The sequence below is a fragment of the Athene cunicularia genome (assembly GCF_003259725.1).
Source record: "Athene cunicularia isolate RWA chromosome 3 unlocalized genomic scaffold, athCun1 chr3_part1, whole genome shotgun sequence".
In the NCBI taxonomy this organism is placed as follows: domain Eukaryota; kingdom Metazoa; phylum Chordata; class Aves; order Strigiformes; family Strigidae; genus Athene; species Athene cunicularia.
In genome coordinates this window covers 7680816-7698805 of record NW_020799097.1, presented here as the reverse complement: position 1 = coordinate 7698805, position 17990 = coordinate 7680816, and the positions used below count along the sequence as shown (strand labels likewise).

At 42.4% G+C, this 17990-nt stretch overlaps 1 protein-coding gene across 4 annotated transcripts in view; it reads right to left on the bottom strand.

Moving 5' to 3' along the window:
* Nucleotides 1-461: 461 nt before the first annotated feature.
* ITSN2 (intersectin 2) overlaps nucleotides 462-17990 on the bottom strand; it is a 74034-nt gene continuing 56505 nt past the window's right edge. For 2 of the 4 annotated variants that reach the window (XM_026844098.1, XM_026844100.1), the window contains 11 exons: nucleotides 10864-10985; nucleotides 9857-9963; nucleotides 9041-9224; nucleotides 8105-8203; nucleotides 7769-7936; nucleotides 6695-6907; nucleotides 5836-5957; nucleotides 5237-5319; nucleotides 4991-5074; nucleotides 4517-4690; nucleotides 462-3339 (listed from right to left, as the gene is read on the bottom strand). In XM_026844098.1, coding sequence (XP_026699899.1) covers nucleotides 3182-3339; nucleotides 4517-4690; nucleotides 4991-5074; nucleotides 5237-5319; nucleotides 5836-5957; nucleotides 6695-6907; nucleotides 7769-7936; nucleotides 8105-8203; nucleotides 9041-9224; nucleotides 9857-9963; nucleotides 10864-10985 — 1514 coding nt within the window. In that variant the 3' untranslated portion in view covers nucleotides 462-3181. The remainder of the gene's footprint in view (nucleotides 3340-4516; nucleotides 4691-4990; nucleotides 5075-5236; nucleotides 5320-5835; nucleotides 5958-6694; nucleotides 6908-7768; nucleotides 7937-8104; nucleotides 8204-9040; nucleotides 9225-9856; nucleotides 9964-10863; nucleotides 10986-17990) is intronic. The other 2 variants (XM_026844099.1, XM_026844101.1) reach the window with 1 other exon arrangement.

Genomic DNA, 17990 nt, shown 5'->3' with positions numbered 1-17990 from the left:
CCGTGGCCTCTGGTCCTGTCACTGGGCATCACAGGGAAGAGCCTGGCTCTGTCTTCTTTGCACCCTCCCATTAGGTATTTGTAGACACTGAAGAGGTCCCCCCTGAGCCTTCTCTTCTCCAGGCTGAACTGTCCCAGCTTGCTTGGCCTCATCTCATGTTTGCTTAACCAGTGTCCCCTGACCGTTGAGGTAGGGTCTGCATCCTGCCTCCAGCCACGAGGCTGGTACTCGTGCTGAGGGAGCTCCACCACTCCAGAAACTTGCATCCTATAGCCAAGCTTCTTCACAGGGTTTTTTCGTGTAGAGGCTGGTTGGACTCAAAATGCAGTAGAGGTTGCTAACAGTGAACTGATCTGGAGCAGGGATGCGGCTGCCTAAGCTGGGAACACTAGGGAGACCCAGCTGGCCTGCCCTGACAGAGGAGCATTTGCCATCAGCAAAGTGATTTATTTATTTTTAAAAAAATTATTTGTTTTTTTAAAGTCTCAGTGCTCTGATTCACCCCGCTTGAAAGCTCTGTGTTCTACACAACCCTTAAGGGAACTCCTGCTCCCCAGTGACAAAAACATGAAAGCTGAACTGGGAGCCTGATGTCCTGAACCTGACCCACTCTCTCCCTCCAGCCCCTGCCCTAGAGTTTTATGCCTCCTACCAGCACATGTTTAGAGCCGTTATAGGATAACAGCACATTCTAAAAGGAAAACTGGTCACAAAGACAAACATTTCCTGGAGTGACTCAGCAGGGAAAAGAGCTGGTGCAGGAAGCTGTGCTGGGCTACTGCTGCCTTCATGCTGCACAGACTGGCAAGTTTTTTACCTCTGTTTAAAGGCAGAAAGCCAGAGAGCCAGTGCTGTCAGCCATCCTCGAGCTGACTACAGTGGCAAGCACAGCCAACAAAGTACCACCTGCAAAATGTTACATCTTCTGCCAAAGCAAGTGACAACAGGCCTGGTCTGCTGGCAAACTGCAGTAAACTCGCTCTCTTAAATACACAGTTCTGAAGGAGTTAACCCAGCAGCCAAAGAAATGTTTGGGATGCTGCTCCTGTTATTTCCAGCTCCAGTCCCCAATGCTCTACAGGCCAAACCTTACTATTTTAGGAGGTTTAACTTGGGCTCAGCCCTACAAAGACAGTGCTGATGTTCTCTGGGTGACAGAGTCTTTGTATTAAAGGAGATGAACTGGTGAGAAAAGTTGAAGGCAGCTGCTCACCCCTCTGCTACCCAGAGCAGGATCTGGCTGTTACCCCTCGCTGGGGCAGCAGCTACAGCTGTGAGTCTGCTGCATTTCACATTACAAGAAGCAGTGGGCAGAGGGAATGGCAAAGCTTGCAAAATTTTTAGCTGCAGCTGTTGCAATTTTGCATGAAGCTGAAAGGTCACCTTGAGATTTAAGAACAAACCCTCTTTGAATGAGCAGGAGGAGGAGGTGCCACTGGAGATGTGCATGGTTAGCAGATGTGTACAGGAGAGCAGCTTAGGAAGCACTGATGGGGAAATAATGATTGGGTTTTCTTTGTTCAAATGTTTATCAGAACTCCCATAGTGAATGTCTTGCAAAATAATGTTAAGGGTACTACCAAGGTTTCAAAAGACCTTCTCCTGGAGGCAATGTACAAGCAGTAAATCAGACTTTAACATACATACTGATTGTTCTGAGAAGGCAGGAAATAACGAGGAGGGAGGAGGTGGAAGGTGTTGTACAAAATGTCTAGAGCTTTTCAGAGTCAGTGCCCTGCAGCTCAGCTTCTCTCTGGTTCCAGCTCCAGCGGCTGCGCAGCTGCTGTCAAAGCTGGAAAACAGAATTTTCTCTGTGCTTGTTCAAGAAGCTTCAAACTCCCACTGTACAGACACAATCTCTCAAGAGTTGCCAAGATTTAGTTTTATTTAGCATTAGAAATACTGAACCACAGAAAACTGTTAAAAGTAACAGAGGTTCACTCAGCCCTGCAACAGGAGGGTACCCAGCTGGCGCTGGGGCGTGACACCGTCAGACATCAGGAGGTATCGCTGCACCCGCGGGGAACGGGCGCGCTGCTAGGAACTGCATGCTGGGCTTTTTCAACAAAGCAGTTTAGAGAGGCAGTAAAATGCTTACAATGTATCAAATCCTTCATAAACAAATTTTTCTGTTTTTTCTTTTTGTACCATCCCTGATTTTGGTGCCAAGAGAAAGTTGTTTCAATCAGTCTCATTGTCCAGATTTGTGTTGGAGTGACAGTTCCCCCGAGCAAACCTTTTAAACTTGTAATAAACTCTTCTTGAATTTAATCCTGTAAGTTTTTCTCATTATTTCACATTCCCCTGTACAATAAAATATACTTTTAAAAAATCACTATGCATCAATAAACATCTGTAGACAAATTACATTAATAAACTTATATTTTACTCTCTATATACATGTTGGCAATGTCAAAGCTTCAAGATTCACATGGAGGTCTGCAAGACCAAGGAAATGTACACAAATAACTTACATTTAGGAAAAAACAAACAAAAGCTGAAGAGTATTTTTCCACATTATTGTGGGTCACAGTATTTAAAATATTTTTTTTTAGTTATTCTTCACAACCACATTGTCTCAGCAGAGAATGATGAATCAAACTGAAGCAGAAAGAAAAATCAAGTAGCAGTTACTGATTTCAGTGCAGAACTAAGTCAAGTAAAGAACTACACTTGGTTCTTAAAGAATATGCAATGTAGCGGAGACTTCTCCAGTGCTAAGGCTTCTTCAGCATTTAATCTTTACAGCTATCATCCTGAGATGGGAAGATTCCAGTGGATATCACTTTTCAGATTTCAAATGGAATGATTCTAGTGCTGAGCTTAAACCATTCCTCAGTCTATGTTAGACTAAGTGGTAAAATATACATACATCTTGATGTCACATCTCTACTTAATACTTTTTATGGCCCTGAAAATGGAAACATTGGCATCCAAAACCAAGATATTCCAAAATAATAAAAAGGCACTGAGCTATAGTACTGTATATACAGTAACATTTGTGTTTGCATAGATCAACAACAAATTTGAACGCTGCAAGGAACTAAACACAACCCAGTAACTCAGAGGAAATATGGAAGCAGCAGGAACTCTTAATAACCACCGTGGGGCAGGGAATCTTTTACAGAAAAAGTTCAGTCTGTCAGCTTCAGTTGTCCTTCATAAATTTAAAAAAGTGTTCTTAGATGAGTGTTTTCTGATCAAAGAGCTGCAGGTCAAAACGGACCCAGACTTCGCCTGTTGGAACTTCATGCAGCAGTAAATGTTTGGTCGTGGGGCCTTTGCTTTCTTGTTCTGTTCTGATTTTTGCTACTGGAACTTCAGTGCGACCCAAAAAATCTGTTGGGCAAGTGAATAAGAAAATTCATTATGCAAAGACATTAAGCTTAGAAAATCTGAAAGTGTCAGGTTAAGCAGCAACACTGCACAGTGTATATTCAGTTCCAAAGCACTGGTCCCAAGCTTCCTGTCTGACTTGCCGCCAGCCCTGCCTGTATCAGCCAGCACTGACAAAAAAGGTTTTCTTCAGAAGACAAAAATGCTGTGGAATTAGGATGGAAAACATGCCTTCATGTCACAGTTTGATCTAAGGGCTTTAAAAATACAGTTCAAAAATACAGGAACACAATTTCAATTGATACAATAACTGAAGGACATATGGTTCTTCAAATGTTACCCTGTCTTAGGGCTGGAAGCTCAGAGTTAAGTGATGGAACCTGTTTACAAGTCAGCTGTGGTGCTATGAAGGCAATAAAAAAAAAAATCTATTCTGGCTCAGCCAACTTTTAATTAGGCTCATATATCATTCTTTTCACATGAAAAATGACCTTGAACAATTACTGCCACTAGTAGGTTTACAGTCCTGTTAGGAAATTATAGACCCTCTTTGTAGCAATTTCATATATATATTGTGTGTGTGTGTGTGTGTGCATTAAAAGATTTACTGTGAACTGAAAAAAATCCCAGACTTGGCTGTCCAACTGGGAGAAGCAGCCTAGCAAAATCACCTTACCTCACAGGAGAAAAGACTGAGCTACAGTGACGCACAGGACAACTCAAGTCAAGGCAGGACCTTGCAAATCTGCAATAATTCATGTGTCTGAGCCCTGAAAAGGCCCTTAACCTTTTAAAGAGAAGCATCTGACTACAAAAAACATGTTTCCAAGCAAAATATGAAAGCTTGTCAAGCTGTTGCTGTGCAAATATAACTTAGCACCTTATTTTTGGGCACCTATAGTGTGAGTGAAAAGCTTCTGCTTTCAACTTCTCTGTCTCCTCAGCCTGACAGAAAAATAATTCTGTGTCTGATTCAAAAGCCAGAGCGGGATCCAACGTGCCTGCCCAGAGCTGTTGGCTCTGGAAGGCTACTGAACCTCCTGAGAAAGGAGGCATCGTTTTTACACAACACTTCTCAGGAAGCAGCCATACCTACAGGCTCTTGGAACTGCTGGCGAGGAACTGTGTACCCCAAGTCACAGAAGAGCATTCGTGTCCTCAAACAAATATTCACACTTACCATCGGGTGAGAACTGATCCCTGTCAAACATGGTGATACACAGGACATCCTGGTACAGGTCCTTAATGAAGAACTGGCAGTTGAAGTTCCACTTGGGGTTCAGGGTGTCCTGCAGGGTCCTCGTCGTGTAGCTCTGGGAGCCCATGCTGATTTCACAATACGGGTTGCTCTTCCCTAAAGACAGAAGGAGCAGTGGAACACCTCTGCAGCACAAAACACTCCCTCCCTGTCTGGAGGCTGCTTGGACACACACCTACCGACGCTGCTGTCTAGAAGATGTGGGTCAGGCAATCCCTATAGCCTAGAGCAGCACAGAGCTGGTTCTTCACTCAGCTCTCTAAACTAAATAATGGCTGATTTGTTCAGAAGCTGTAGCTGAAACCACAATGTTTCCCCAATCACCGAACTCCTCTCAGCAAGGCATTCCAAACGTTGCAGGTTTAAAAGTAATTTGACACTATTTCCTTCACATACCATTGGGCTTACAGGCCTTTAGTTCTGTTGCTTCAATCACGTGCACCATCAACCGTCCTATTCCTGAGGTTTTCTGTGAGCGAGCTGGGAACAAAGAAATAGCAAATAAATGGATTGGTTGTAACTGTAAAAACTGGCAATAGATCTGAAGAGGGAGATCCTACACAGACATTGTGTCATCCTCCAGAAAAGGCCCTACCCACGTGTCCGTGTGGATGAGAGAGAAATACGGAACGCAGCAGGTACCTTGATAAGCCTTTTCACGTTTCTTCTTCTCAGTCTCGATGTACTGCTCTGATGCTGCTTTGATTTTCTGGACCCAGGCAGTACTGCAAAGAGGAATCCCTATAGTCAGGGTCATACCACAGGCAGGAAATTCTTCAGTATCAGCAACTCTGCCCCAATTTCTTCTGCCATTTTCTCCCCCCATGAGGTTTCAGGGGCATTACAACAAATCAAGTTAGTTCAAGAACTAATGCAGTGGAGGTTTTGGATTTAATGCCACATTTAGACATCAGCTTAAACAAATGAAGATAGAGATCCTGTTTTATTAAAGACTGCTGGGTCACATTAAAGACTGATTTTGCAGCCTAAACTATTCTTCTGTACAGCTGTAACATCGAGGAGCAGTAGATGTGACTGGATTCCACTGCAAAAGCTGCCACACAAGCAGAACAAAATCAGAGAAAAACTGTAATTCAAATGAGAGTCAAATGAGTTCATTTCCTGAGCAAGAGACTAAACCCTGTCCCTGAACTCAGAGCTCCCCAAGTCTACTCACTGTAAATACAGCCTACAGCCATGATCAACAAGTTTAAGGTCAGAGCTGCATTTTCACTACTCACCGCTCATTAATGTTGTCAGTTTTAAGCGTGTAAACTCTGTCAATGTGTGATATGTGGAAAACTGGCTCATCACTTGAAGGGTCTGTGGGCAGTTTCACTAGGACTTCATTAAGGAAAACAGGCTGAAAGAAAAGCAGGCATCACTGTGGCAGCATCACCCTGACAGTCAGTGGAGACTCTACAAGAATGTTTAAATACACTGATTTACTGTAGGGAAAATGAAAGTCTTAGGACACAGGACAAACAATCAGATCACCGTGTAAAGGATGTGAGAAAGGACCGAGAGAAAAACTCCGGCGATACACCCCATTCTGTCTTCCCAGATACAGAGCTTTGTGAAAAGGGCAAGGCTGTGTAAGCAGACCTGCAGTGCAGAGCTTGGAAATCTGGGAGTATCTCAGGTTCTCTGTTGGAAAGCAGACCTGAAATTTAAATTTATCTCCCCAACTCCAGAATCTTGAGAGTCCATGCACTGTGTGGACACACAGACCAAAGTTTTGCACCTTTTACTGCTTTCTAAAGAAGGACAGGTATTTTCTTGTGGATGCAGGAGCTTGTGCAAACTCAGGTCAAGGCTCCTGCTTCCCAACATCCCATTCAGCTGCTCAGGCATGATGCTATTTCTGCCCTTCAGCACAAAGTGGACAGAAGTGTTTATTAAACCAAGACACAGAAGCCTGTCCTTTTCCAGTGACTAAGCCAATGCTGTTCGTGCATGTTGGCTGCCAGCACACACCCGTGTGACAGCAAAGGATCAGGTGGGGCCAGAGAGCTAATCCCAGCAGGGAGAAGAGCATTCCTCATCAGAAGCCAGGTCCCACTGAATCAACATGACCACGGGGCACTTCAATTCACTCACCATTTTGTACATTTTGAACTGGGAGTTGGATTTGGGGCTGAAGAGTTTATCGGAGCCGGAAGATACAAACTGTTTCACCATGTAGGTGAGCAGGAGGAAGTCATTGAAAAGGAAGCCGTACAGCTCCTTACTGCTCTTGGCCTTGTACAGCTTGCCACTGTGCAGGAGTTTCCGTGGTCCCAAGCAGTTTGTGAGGGAGTTGAACACAGGTTGCTAGGAGAAACAAAACCCATTAGCAGCAGCAAGTTAATGCAGACAACAATTCCCGCTCCTCTTCACAGTGGAGATTGCTCAAGCTGCTCAAAATGCTGTTCTGGTTTGTTTAATGAATTTAGTTACAAATTAAGAGAAGGGAAACAGCTTCATAATCTGCCATGGTATCGGCACTACTCCCAATTTAAAGGAGATTTAAGCTTTACCAACAACACACAGAGGGGTCTGACTGAGTGAAGGCATCTACCTAGTGGCCACGTTTCTGTTGTCCAGAAGCCGTGTCCAGAGCCTGCTGAGTCTGCAGTCAGGTCACATCTTATGGGTGCACAATTAGGTGATGGAACTAGGACAGACCTCCTGGGCCTGCTAAGCCCCAGTTCCTTATGCAGGCAGTGGAGAACTGTCATAACACCTCATTTCGAAGGCTGTCCTGAAAGGTACAGGACCCTGAACCCCACATATCTTTGAGGATCTGGCACTGAGGGCTTCTGTGTCCTTTCTGTGTGAACAAAATCCCTGGGAAACACACACAAAGTGAAATTCCACAGAGTAGCACCTGACTTAGCCCAGTGGCAGCATGAGCAGAACGTCAGAGATAAGAGTTATTTCTGTTTATTTAACAGTTTAAATGGTGTCAGTTTTAAGCTGATAAATCAAGATTTTTCCACCTCCAAAATCACACAAAAACGAGGGCTCATCACATTATGGCTGTGAGCTCAATTTAAGAAAAGCTTCTCTGCCAGCAGCTCAGCAGTGGATCACATTCTAGTAACAGATGTGAGCAAGGACCTTATTCCCTCCCCCAGCCTTTCTGAAGTGACTCGGAGAAGTCTCTGCCGTACAGCATATCAATGCAGCTACCTCAGCAAGACCTTCGCACTGCACGTGGGACTGTATCCATTCCAGCCTGTCCGAGTTCTCTTTCTCACGCACCCCTTCGTTAACTTGAGAGCACAGCTCCTCTGCACGTTCCAAGGCAAGCTTGAGGTTACTGTGGTCGGGGTGATTTTCTGGAGTGTTCTCTAGAATCTGGTATGGATCAAAAAGGGGAGAAAACAAGATAAAACCAGAGGTAAACACAGGTACTACTCCACACTCTCAGAGAAACCCCCATAGAGGGACAAGGCTTTTTTTGCTTTTGCTATCAAGATCAAACGCAAAAGCATTCACCTACAAAACCTCACTTAGGGTACTCACACTCTTTATGAGCAGAGGGTAGCGGGTTATCCTCTGCATAGGTTTCAGGAGGAAGCTGGAGAGGGGCATTCCTTTGCAGCGAGGGTCCAAGGCAAGTTTCTACGATGCAATCCAGAGATTTAATGGAGACATTGCATTACTCATCAAGAAACAGTTGCCTCACTGCACTGAAAACTGAAACTGTCTGATCAGATTCATTTTTCCAGGCATTCCAAAAAATCCTAAGATTTTTCAGTGAGCAAACAATACTTATATCTAGAACAAACTGTACTCAGATGCTTTGCCAGCCATAGGATCACTGCTCATGCAGAATCCGTACATTCAAAACCGTTCCAGCTTTTATTTTGACATTACAGGCTCTACTCAGGTTGAAAAAAACCCCAAAGCGATGACACAAACGAACGCCTGACGTCAACAGTTCTGGCATTTCTCCTTTCATGGCCTCAAAGCCACTGCATCAGCTGCAGTATGGCAGCAATTCCTTATTTATTTCTGCAACATGCCTGTCTGTGACACAGCACACCTCTGGCCCTGGCTGCAGCCCCACGGTTGACACACACTGCATGCCCCACTGAATTACAAGCATGTTCAGAACAGCTTTTTTATTTCAACTCCACAGGCTCTTAACCTTCTGACAGCAGGTATTTTTGGGAAGGTGCAGACACCGGCACCATAACTTTGTGGAGTTAGTGTTACACTGAAGTAATGAGCAATGGAAATGGAAAATGGAGTAATAAATTAGTTAGAGAGAAAGACAGGTATATAAATAAAAAGCACACACAGTGTTAACCATGGTTATCATATAAATACACCTTGGTTTTTAGGTATTTTTATAAGATTTTACTCTTCTGGGTTATTTTGGTCTGGTCGATGCTGGTTCGATGGGCTCCTGTCACTGAGGAAAGGAGAAAGCACAAAAGCTACTGAACAAGATACCTTTAAGTAGTCCTTGAAATCAGCATCTTCATCAGTTTTCTGCTGCAGCAGCGAAGCTCCGTTAAGCTGGCAGCTGCAGAACCGAATGTAGGCCTGCATGTGAGACAGCTCTGCTGCTAAGATGTCCCCAATCATCTGCACTGGCATTTTTTCTCCTCCTGTTTTCTTACGCACTCGCAAGGCTCTGAAGAGGAAAGAAATCACCATCCAACTTTGCTGCCAAGTCTGCGAGGCCTAAATCAAGATCCTTACACCATCCATCTATCTCTGACAGGACACAGGCCCGCGAGGTGAACGCCCCTACACAGCACAGGCACTTCGAGGCGGCGCCGGGCCCTGCCTGACCCCCCAAAGTCACCGGCACAACATGCTGAGCTGAACAATCTGCCTGATGGGTCTGTGGGACTGAGATTCTCCTTTGAGGTTTCTGGAACAAGCAGGATGAATCTCTGCATTCAAGCAGCATTCCATTTCAATGGAATTGTCTCTCCAGAGTTTATTTTTAGAGAATAAAAGGTTGCTTTGCAGAAAACTGGGAAGACTGCCTCCTGTGTACATGCTTTTGTGTAGGCTCTGTTTCTAAGGTATTATAGCAAATGTGCATCTGTTCTTGCTGTTTATTCCACCCCTCTCTCTCATAAAAACTCCCTCTTTATGAGGTAGTCTGAATGCATTTGGCTGTTCTGAATGCATGCATCACAGGCAATAATCAGCAAGGACAGAAATATTTACAGTAAAATCAGAAAGCTTCCTGGAGAGAGGAACAAGAGAATAAAGATGAAGAGGAAAACATAAAAATGCAGATTAAGTACTCACTTCAGTAACTTTGTATTTGACATGATGAGTTCCTTCCAGTTAACAAAGATCAGCCCCATTTCTCCTTCTGTGAGACAACCCGAATCAGCCATCGGTTTTTGGAAAACCTGCAGTCAAACAATCAGAAAGGTGAGCAACTCTTCAGAATCAAAAATGGCTCAGCCTCATTTAGCCTAGCAGTGATTTCACTTTTTTTCTGAATGCTCGGTGTCCAGTTCCTCAGAAGGTAAAAGCAATTCCTTACTAGCACTTGTGACAGCTGTCACTATTTTTCCTAAGTGTGTGACCTCATTCTGACGCTGGCGCCACCATTTGCAAAGCAGGGACAAGCACTGGGACCTGCAGCCTGACTGTTCAGCAGAGCATTCCCATGATTTCGGAGTCAACTGCTACACAAATTACACTTACACATCACATCCATCCCCATATCTAGAGCAGTCATAGTCAACCTGCGTGCAGAAATACAGCTTCTTTCAGAGGCCCTCGGTGCAGTACCTCTGGATAGCAGAATACCTGTGTAACTCAGTCTATTTAACATCTTCAGCACTTCATCACTTCACCACACAGTTGTTCTATACAGAGATGCCCAGCCCAAGCCCACCTAATGCTGGCCTGTTCCTGCCCTGCCTCTAGTGAGATGGTCTTGCTTCCAGAAATAAAACTGGAGACAAAAGCAGATGATAAACTTTTATGGTGCTTATACAGCTTCTGTCTTGAGCCTGTGCAGCTCTGCTAAGACACCCTGGCCCAGCCCATCATCTTTACACCGAGCCCAAACACCTAAGAACAGGATTTGGAAAACAGGAAGGTGCTTGTAGGATGATGGCTTTCACAAGGGGATGTTTTTGCCGGGTGGACAACCACATAACATTCACTAGAAAGGGAGGTGTTCACATACCATTCTTCCTCTAGCATTTCACAATGCATAAGAATCCCTTTATCGTTATTATTCAGTAGGACAGAGGTGTTCTTATTCAAAATGCATTTTCACATCCAACACATCTCACCTCTAAGACGAGCTGAAGATCATCCATGTACCTTTCTTCTGTCTGAATGAGTTCGTGAATGTAGCCCTGCCTTTTCCTTTCCATCGGCTGCATGGTGTCAAGGCTCTGGAGATCAGCACACCCTACAAGAAGTAAGCCAGAAGTTTAGATCCCACTCAGGTCATCAGATCTGATGAATTAACAAAATTGCAACAACATACACCAACCTGTGGTTCAGACTATATACTCAATTGTTCTTTTTAAACACCCTGTCCACACCAGCAGCAGGTTTCAAAATCTTGTGATGCACTGATTGAACCCTCCCCCCTTTATGTCATTTTTTCAGTCTGTTACCTTTTTATTTCTTTGAGCATCCCTTGTTCTTGTACTGTGATGCTGAATAAGAATTCCTGACTTCCTGCCACTTTGTCTCATGATTTTTCTCATCTCTTCTCCTTTTCTGCCATACTGTTTAAAACTGTGATTTTCTCTTACCTTATGCAATGTCTTTTGTGAGATGAAGTTATCTAAAATGTGCCTGGTTCTGACTTAGGACATTGCACCTTTAATCTCTACCCCTTTTCTAAAGTACTCTGCCTTGGCTATTAATTTATAAAACAAACCACCAGTACAAATTTGTAAAATTATAAAGCATAATGTTATAGTTGCATAACTTTCTAGCTGCAAAACTTTTTTTTTTTTCCTCATTTAGAAACAAAATGAGCCTGAAATATGTCGAATTCTTTTTATGCATCGAGTATGAAAGATCAAAATCATGCAGAGGGACACACAGACGTTCCATGACACAAACCCCAAGTTTTCTGTAATAACATGCAGACCCTACAGCTTCACGTGGCTTTTTCTGTACTGTACATATTAGTAGCATGACAGCAATGTTTGAAATTTAGTAACTGAATCAAAAACTGGTAAAAACAAAGTGGAGCACATGTTTAGATGAGTAAAGGAGAGCCACAGTCAAACTCTGATCCCATGCTAGCAGAGTACTGCAAAGTAGCAGGGTGGGGGAAAATAAAAAAACAATTACAGAGCATTTGAGAACATACATCTATCACTTGATGTGACAGCATCAGACTTTAAACCAGTGTGAACTGTGGATTATGCAGAATAGCAGGAAGGACATCACAGGGACACTCATTTAGATCTGTCATTTCTAGAGGAATGATACTTTTTGAAACAGTAAGCATTTGGCTAAACTTGATGTGACTGTGGCCTAAGGAGAACCTTGTGGGCTTGTGCCCTTCCTGCTGAACAGGCATCAAGCTGCTCTGAAGAAGCTTCATCCTTCAGCAAAAGGGAAACACTTGTCAAATTAAGTTTTATGACACCATTTGAAGTATTTGAACAGGGAAACCCTTTGAACACCACAAAGAAGTAAAACAGTAAAGACAATAGCTAGATTTAAAATCAGGACTTTTCAGTTGTGTTTTGTACCCCTAAGGAAGATCACAGATCTTAAGCTTTCTGACAAGATTTGAAAAAAAAAAAAAAAAAAGCCACTTTCTATGCACAGATCTGCATAAAAAGATTGCAGCTCCTTTGATTATGCAGAATGCTGCTTCTGGTCTTAGTTATTCCCAAAGTTACAATTAGGCCAAAATTAGATGAGGAAAAGGAGTAAAGTTACAGATCAAAGTGATTCCCGTGAAGTTTGGTATCTCAATCCATCAAGATGGACTGTGGCCAATATGTCCTACTTCTGGATTCTAGCCTTATCCTTTAGTCTATACAGGACTGAGTTTAAGCCCACCTGGTTCCTAAGACATAAAATTTGAGGAAAATCAAGGGCTTGCACAGTAACCAGACTTTATCTGTCCAGATTTGGAAGTCTCAGCTTTGACCATGTGGTTCTCTTCTCTACTGCAAGGTACACTTCTGCAGCAAAAGCAGGGACAGACTGAAGCTCCTGTCGCTGTTTGCTTGTATCTCAGAACTGTGAGAACAACCCACACGCTCATATTTGTGTCTGTCTCATGCTGCCTACTCGAAGTTGAAGCAAACACTGGAAGGAAAACAGGCCTTTTTATATGGACCTAAAATAGGTTTGGTTTATAAGCTCATTATCAGATACAAAAATGCAATTAAATTAACCGGCTCCTGCACTAACCTTGTACTTGGACTGTCAGCTTTTGGGAAATGGATGGGTGCTATCTTATATTTAAATAAGCACTAGTGAAAATGCCCCAAATTCTGATGGGTCTGATAATACTGGCGTTAAAACATAGTACACAAATTCACACATCTGATTTTAGAGGGTGAATTCAGGCATTTGGATCTGAAGGGAAGAAAAGCCAACAAGACAGAGAATAGAACAACCTGCCTAGCACATTTGCCAATGCTTTCCCAAAGTGGGCATAGCAACCCATAGGCTCACTGCTACAGAAAGGGTGGACTTGCATCTCTACTCACTCTCCTCCCCCATTCCGGTTCCTTCCTTTCCTTGCATGAATTTTGGCACTTATCTGACTCCCAGCTCACACCCTAGCAGCAAAGAAATCCTGATGGGAAAAAAGAAAACAGTAGTTTTCTGCTAGTTTAGCAGCCAGGAACGTGCGTGGAAGCAATAAAACTGCCTTTTTTTGGCAGCAGAAAGCTGTTGGTTTGGCTTCTGTCTTGTAAAGCTTCATCCCAAGCTCCCCATACAGCTAATGAAAAGCAGTGAGATTTTGGGGAGCACCTGCAGAGGGGACTCTCAGCTGCCCTCGCTGGGGGCTCACCTCCCTCTGTTGACTGAGTAAGAGGTTTACATCACCCTTGGAGGACAAGCCAGCCCACTTGTGCCCCCCAGAGCAGGGTACTGCCAGGCTCTTCAGACAATCTGGGGCAGGACCTGCCTAGCTCCCCCTCAGAACATTGTCTAACAGAGCAAGCACTGGGTGTCTGCTATGATACCTCTGAAACTCAGGGCACAGCAAGAGAGGGATGTCTACTACAACGGTGGTACCTTTTGTGATAAATCCTGCTCTCCAAGGTGAGGAAGCAGGTGTCTTGCAGGGGCAGGGTAAAACAAGCTGGAGAGTTTATAAACAGGAAATCCCAGTCTCTAAAGTTGTGTTTAAAATTATACTTCATCTCCAAAGATACCTGAACAAGAAATACTTTCTTCTTACTAACATAATTAACAATGCATGAAAATCTACTGAGTGTCACAGTCAAAAGATCTTCTCCTCTGCAGGAGATTCAAATGCCTGAAAAACATGGGGGGCTGAGGAAGAACAACTTTCCAATTACTCAAATCCAAAATATGAGTATGTTCAAGGGGAAGAATGACACTTTCTGAAGAAATCTTCAAATGAAAGAAAGATGAACAAGACCTAACACCATTTCACAAAAAAACCCCACCTTTTTCTTTGTTAAAAAGAAAAGGGGAGTGAATTAAAATTCTTTGCTTAAAAGCCAATTCCAGAGAATTTAAATAGAAAAAGATTGATAAAAGGCTTTCAATGATTCCCAGATCTTCTTGGGCACTGAGTGCTTTGTCCCCTTCCCCAACAAACTTCCCTACAATGAAGAATGAAAAAAACACCTTAAAAATGACCACTCTGGAAAGTCAGCTTAAGCCTCAAACATGAGTTAAGGCACTTGTCCTGAAGGATCGATCTTATATCAGAGGCATCACTGCTTTGGGTCACCAGTGAAGATATGTAGTATAAACTGCATTTGTAAGGAAATAGCTTGGTTTGTTTAGGGTTGTGAGTTGTTGGTTTGGTTTGGTTTGGGGTTTTTATTGGAGTGGGAGGTGTTGGTTGTTTGGGTTTGGGGTGGGTTTTGGTGGTTTGGGGGGATTTGTTTTTTTACACTTTTTGGGTTTGTTTTTTTCAGTTCAGGCCAGTTGATATGACTGGAAAAAGCAGATAAGGGTTGGGTTTTTTGCCTGTATTAGCCTGCCTCTGTTTTCCCAGGCTACCATAGAAAGACTCCATCTCACCTTAATTACCATGGTCTGGCATTAAAATAGTCCCCTTAGTCCAGCCAGAGAACAGACTGATGGTATCACAGGACATCACCCATAGCCATTTTACAATCTCTGCTGGCACACATAAGGCTAACTCACTTGTGATGTACTCCTGTCACTGTCTGTAGCTGTCAGTGGCCTCTGTGCCTACTGAAACCCATAAAAGGAACTAATCCAATAAATCTGTTGCTGTGGAAAAGCTGGTTTCCATCAGGCCCTGGGAAAAACAATAAAAACTTTTATCCAATCTTGCCTAATCAGTAAATGCAGTATACTCTCTCTGCTACAACATAAAATATTTATGATTCAATTTTCAAGAGGTAAAAAGAAAAATGAAGTCTCTCCACCACAAAGCCACATAACATAATGCTCATATCAAGCTATTCAGATGGGAAAAAGTCCTCCACAGATGGACAAAAAAAACCACAACAGACAAACTAGATCCTTTCATGTGTCCCTTTAATAAAATACATTTGCATAGTTATCTTACAACTTTGTTTAAAAACAAAGATGAACAATTGCCTCATGCTAAGCAAGGCCTGCATTTGCATGTCTTAACAATCATCCCCGAACATTAATACTCTAGCTTGAAAAGAACAACAAAAGAGATTTTAAGGCAGCACACACCATTACGTAGCAGTTTTATTAGTTCATTACATTAAAGTAGCATGACCCTGTAGCAGCTCCCAACACTACTACAGGTCAAGGTTTGTCGGCATTCCTATGAGCAGACTTATTTACAGTTGTTTTCAACCCAAAAATCACACAGGGATACGATCTGACCAAGCATCTAGATGGCATAAATAGACTGGTAGGAGACATTTCAATTATTACCATGTAACTTTTTTGATGGTGTTTTATGACTTCTGCACTCCTAACTGTAATATTATTAACGCTGACATTACGATAGTGCGTCATATGCTTCCACAGCCCTTCAGGATCAGTGACTAGTCGCACACCCCAGCCCTGAAATCAGGTCTTGGTGGTGGCACAAGACTTTCCTGCATAGATCCAACTTCAGGATCAGGAACTCAGCTCTGTAAACTAAGCTTTTGTAAAACTACACTTCTGGAGGTTGTTAGTCCATTAAGCAAACTAGGCAGCTACAAAATTAGGAAGCATTTCAGTACCTGTTCTTGTGCATTTACAGCATCGTTTACATTCTTGCCCCCAATTACACCATGGCTCCTATTCTCTGCTGGCCCACAGGAAACAATATTAAGCAAGTACTACACTGCAGGCAACATCGTATTTCGCTTTCCCAGTTGGCTTCAGTTTTAACTGTTAACCCTGTGCACCTCTGAGTGACATTTAGATTCTCATCTCTTGACTGGGGACCATCAGTTTGACAAAAATATTTTTTGATTGTCCTTAGTTCCAAAGCCAACCTTCTTCACCCAAGTAAGGGATGAACATTTGAATGCTAGTTTTACCTGGCTGACTGGAATGAGATCTGAACTCAACTCTATGGACTTTTATCAAAAAGAGTGGATTGCACACAACCAGAGAAAAAGTAACGTTTTTGAAAGAAAAAGTCCGATTTAAACCCAGCTTCTATTAGCTACACCTCTTCCTTGATACAGAACATTATTTTAAAATAATCTTGCCTTAAATATATCCTTGGCATAGTCCTGCCTCTGAATGATCTGATGTATGTATTCAGTTCTTTCTGTGCGAGTGTGCAGAGGAGAGCAGAGCTCTCAGATGATTGTGCTTGAGCTGTGTTAGGCAGACTTTTGCAGTAGAGACAAATACTGAAGGATAGGACTATGTATCTTTCAATCAGCATTATTAAGGTTTATTATTATTATCTTTGTTATTAGAGAATTTAGAACATACTCAGGTAATACTGAAACATGGAAAAGTAACCATGGAAGCCCCCAAACGCTTCATTTCAATACTCATCAGTTCAAACTGAGGGGAAGCCGTTTCAATAATTATCTATGCTTATATCTACATACCCAACAACAGGGGTACTTGTGTGAAACTTGACCTTAATACTATCCTGATTGTCAACTGTATTAGTAAAAAGTGGGTAGAATGCCAGTTGGTTTTGGAAAATGCCATGTAACTATTTTCTAGAACATCCCAGGTAGGATGTGAAATTGTTTTTAAGTTTTCAAAGACAATTGGTAGTAACTTGGCATTCAAGAAAAACTGTCACTGAACGCTGGGAAGTCAGTTTGGCTCAAATCCCTCAGGTTAACAGTGCCTTTTAGAAATGGGGTAATTTATGAGATCACCTAATTATTAGATTAGAGTGATTGCCTGATGCCACTGGTGTAGCACTACATGCTTCAGCCTGTATTAAACAAGCTTTCAAAGTCAGAAATTCAGAGAAGGCAGTTCAGGGTGATTAACATATTTCAGTAGAAATACTTAAAATGTAGTTTCAGAAGAAAATCAAGTCAGCTAGAATACTTTAGGAATTATCTAGCACATTATTTGCCTACAATAACATGATTTCATTCTATAATAAAATAAGGTTTAGACAAAATACATCCAGAATAAAAATCCATTTGTACTTTTATGTAGGCACATTGCTGTAGTCCGTATTGCACAAAAGATATATCTCTGAACTAGAGGGCACATATACATTATTCGATCAAGTATATTAAATACATAACACAGAAATTTTGGAGAAATGCTTTTAAATTTCTGCAATTGGACTAACCTTTTCCTGATAGTACCTTCACAACATTCCTCTCTCTATATATGTGTATATAGTAAACAAGCAGTGTTTTGTAAACATTTCTGATTGCATAAGTGACCTTTAACGTTTCGTAACCAAGTTCAGGAAAACAACTAAATTAAATACCGTGTCTACTAGATCTCTCCTGTTGTTACAGGAGCACAGAACTACTTAATCAGACAAAGTCTCCTATTAAATTAATCCTTTTATTTAAAGGGGTATCAGAGTTATAGTCCTGAAGTCCTGGTGCCTCCCTCCCCTCAAACTCATAAAACATGGACACCTTCACTGCACCATACTGCTGAAATGCCATAACTGTACCTTTAAGGACCACTTTTGAGCTGAGGTGTATGGTTCCATTTCCTAAACCCAAATGCTCTGCCTTCAGCTCCAAGTGGCTGTTAGTGTTTTTTTTCTGGCAACACCTCTTTATCGAGGTTACCTATGTACTAGGCTGCTAATTTATTTAACAAAGAAGAGCAG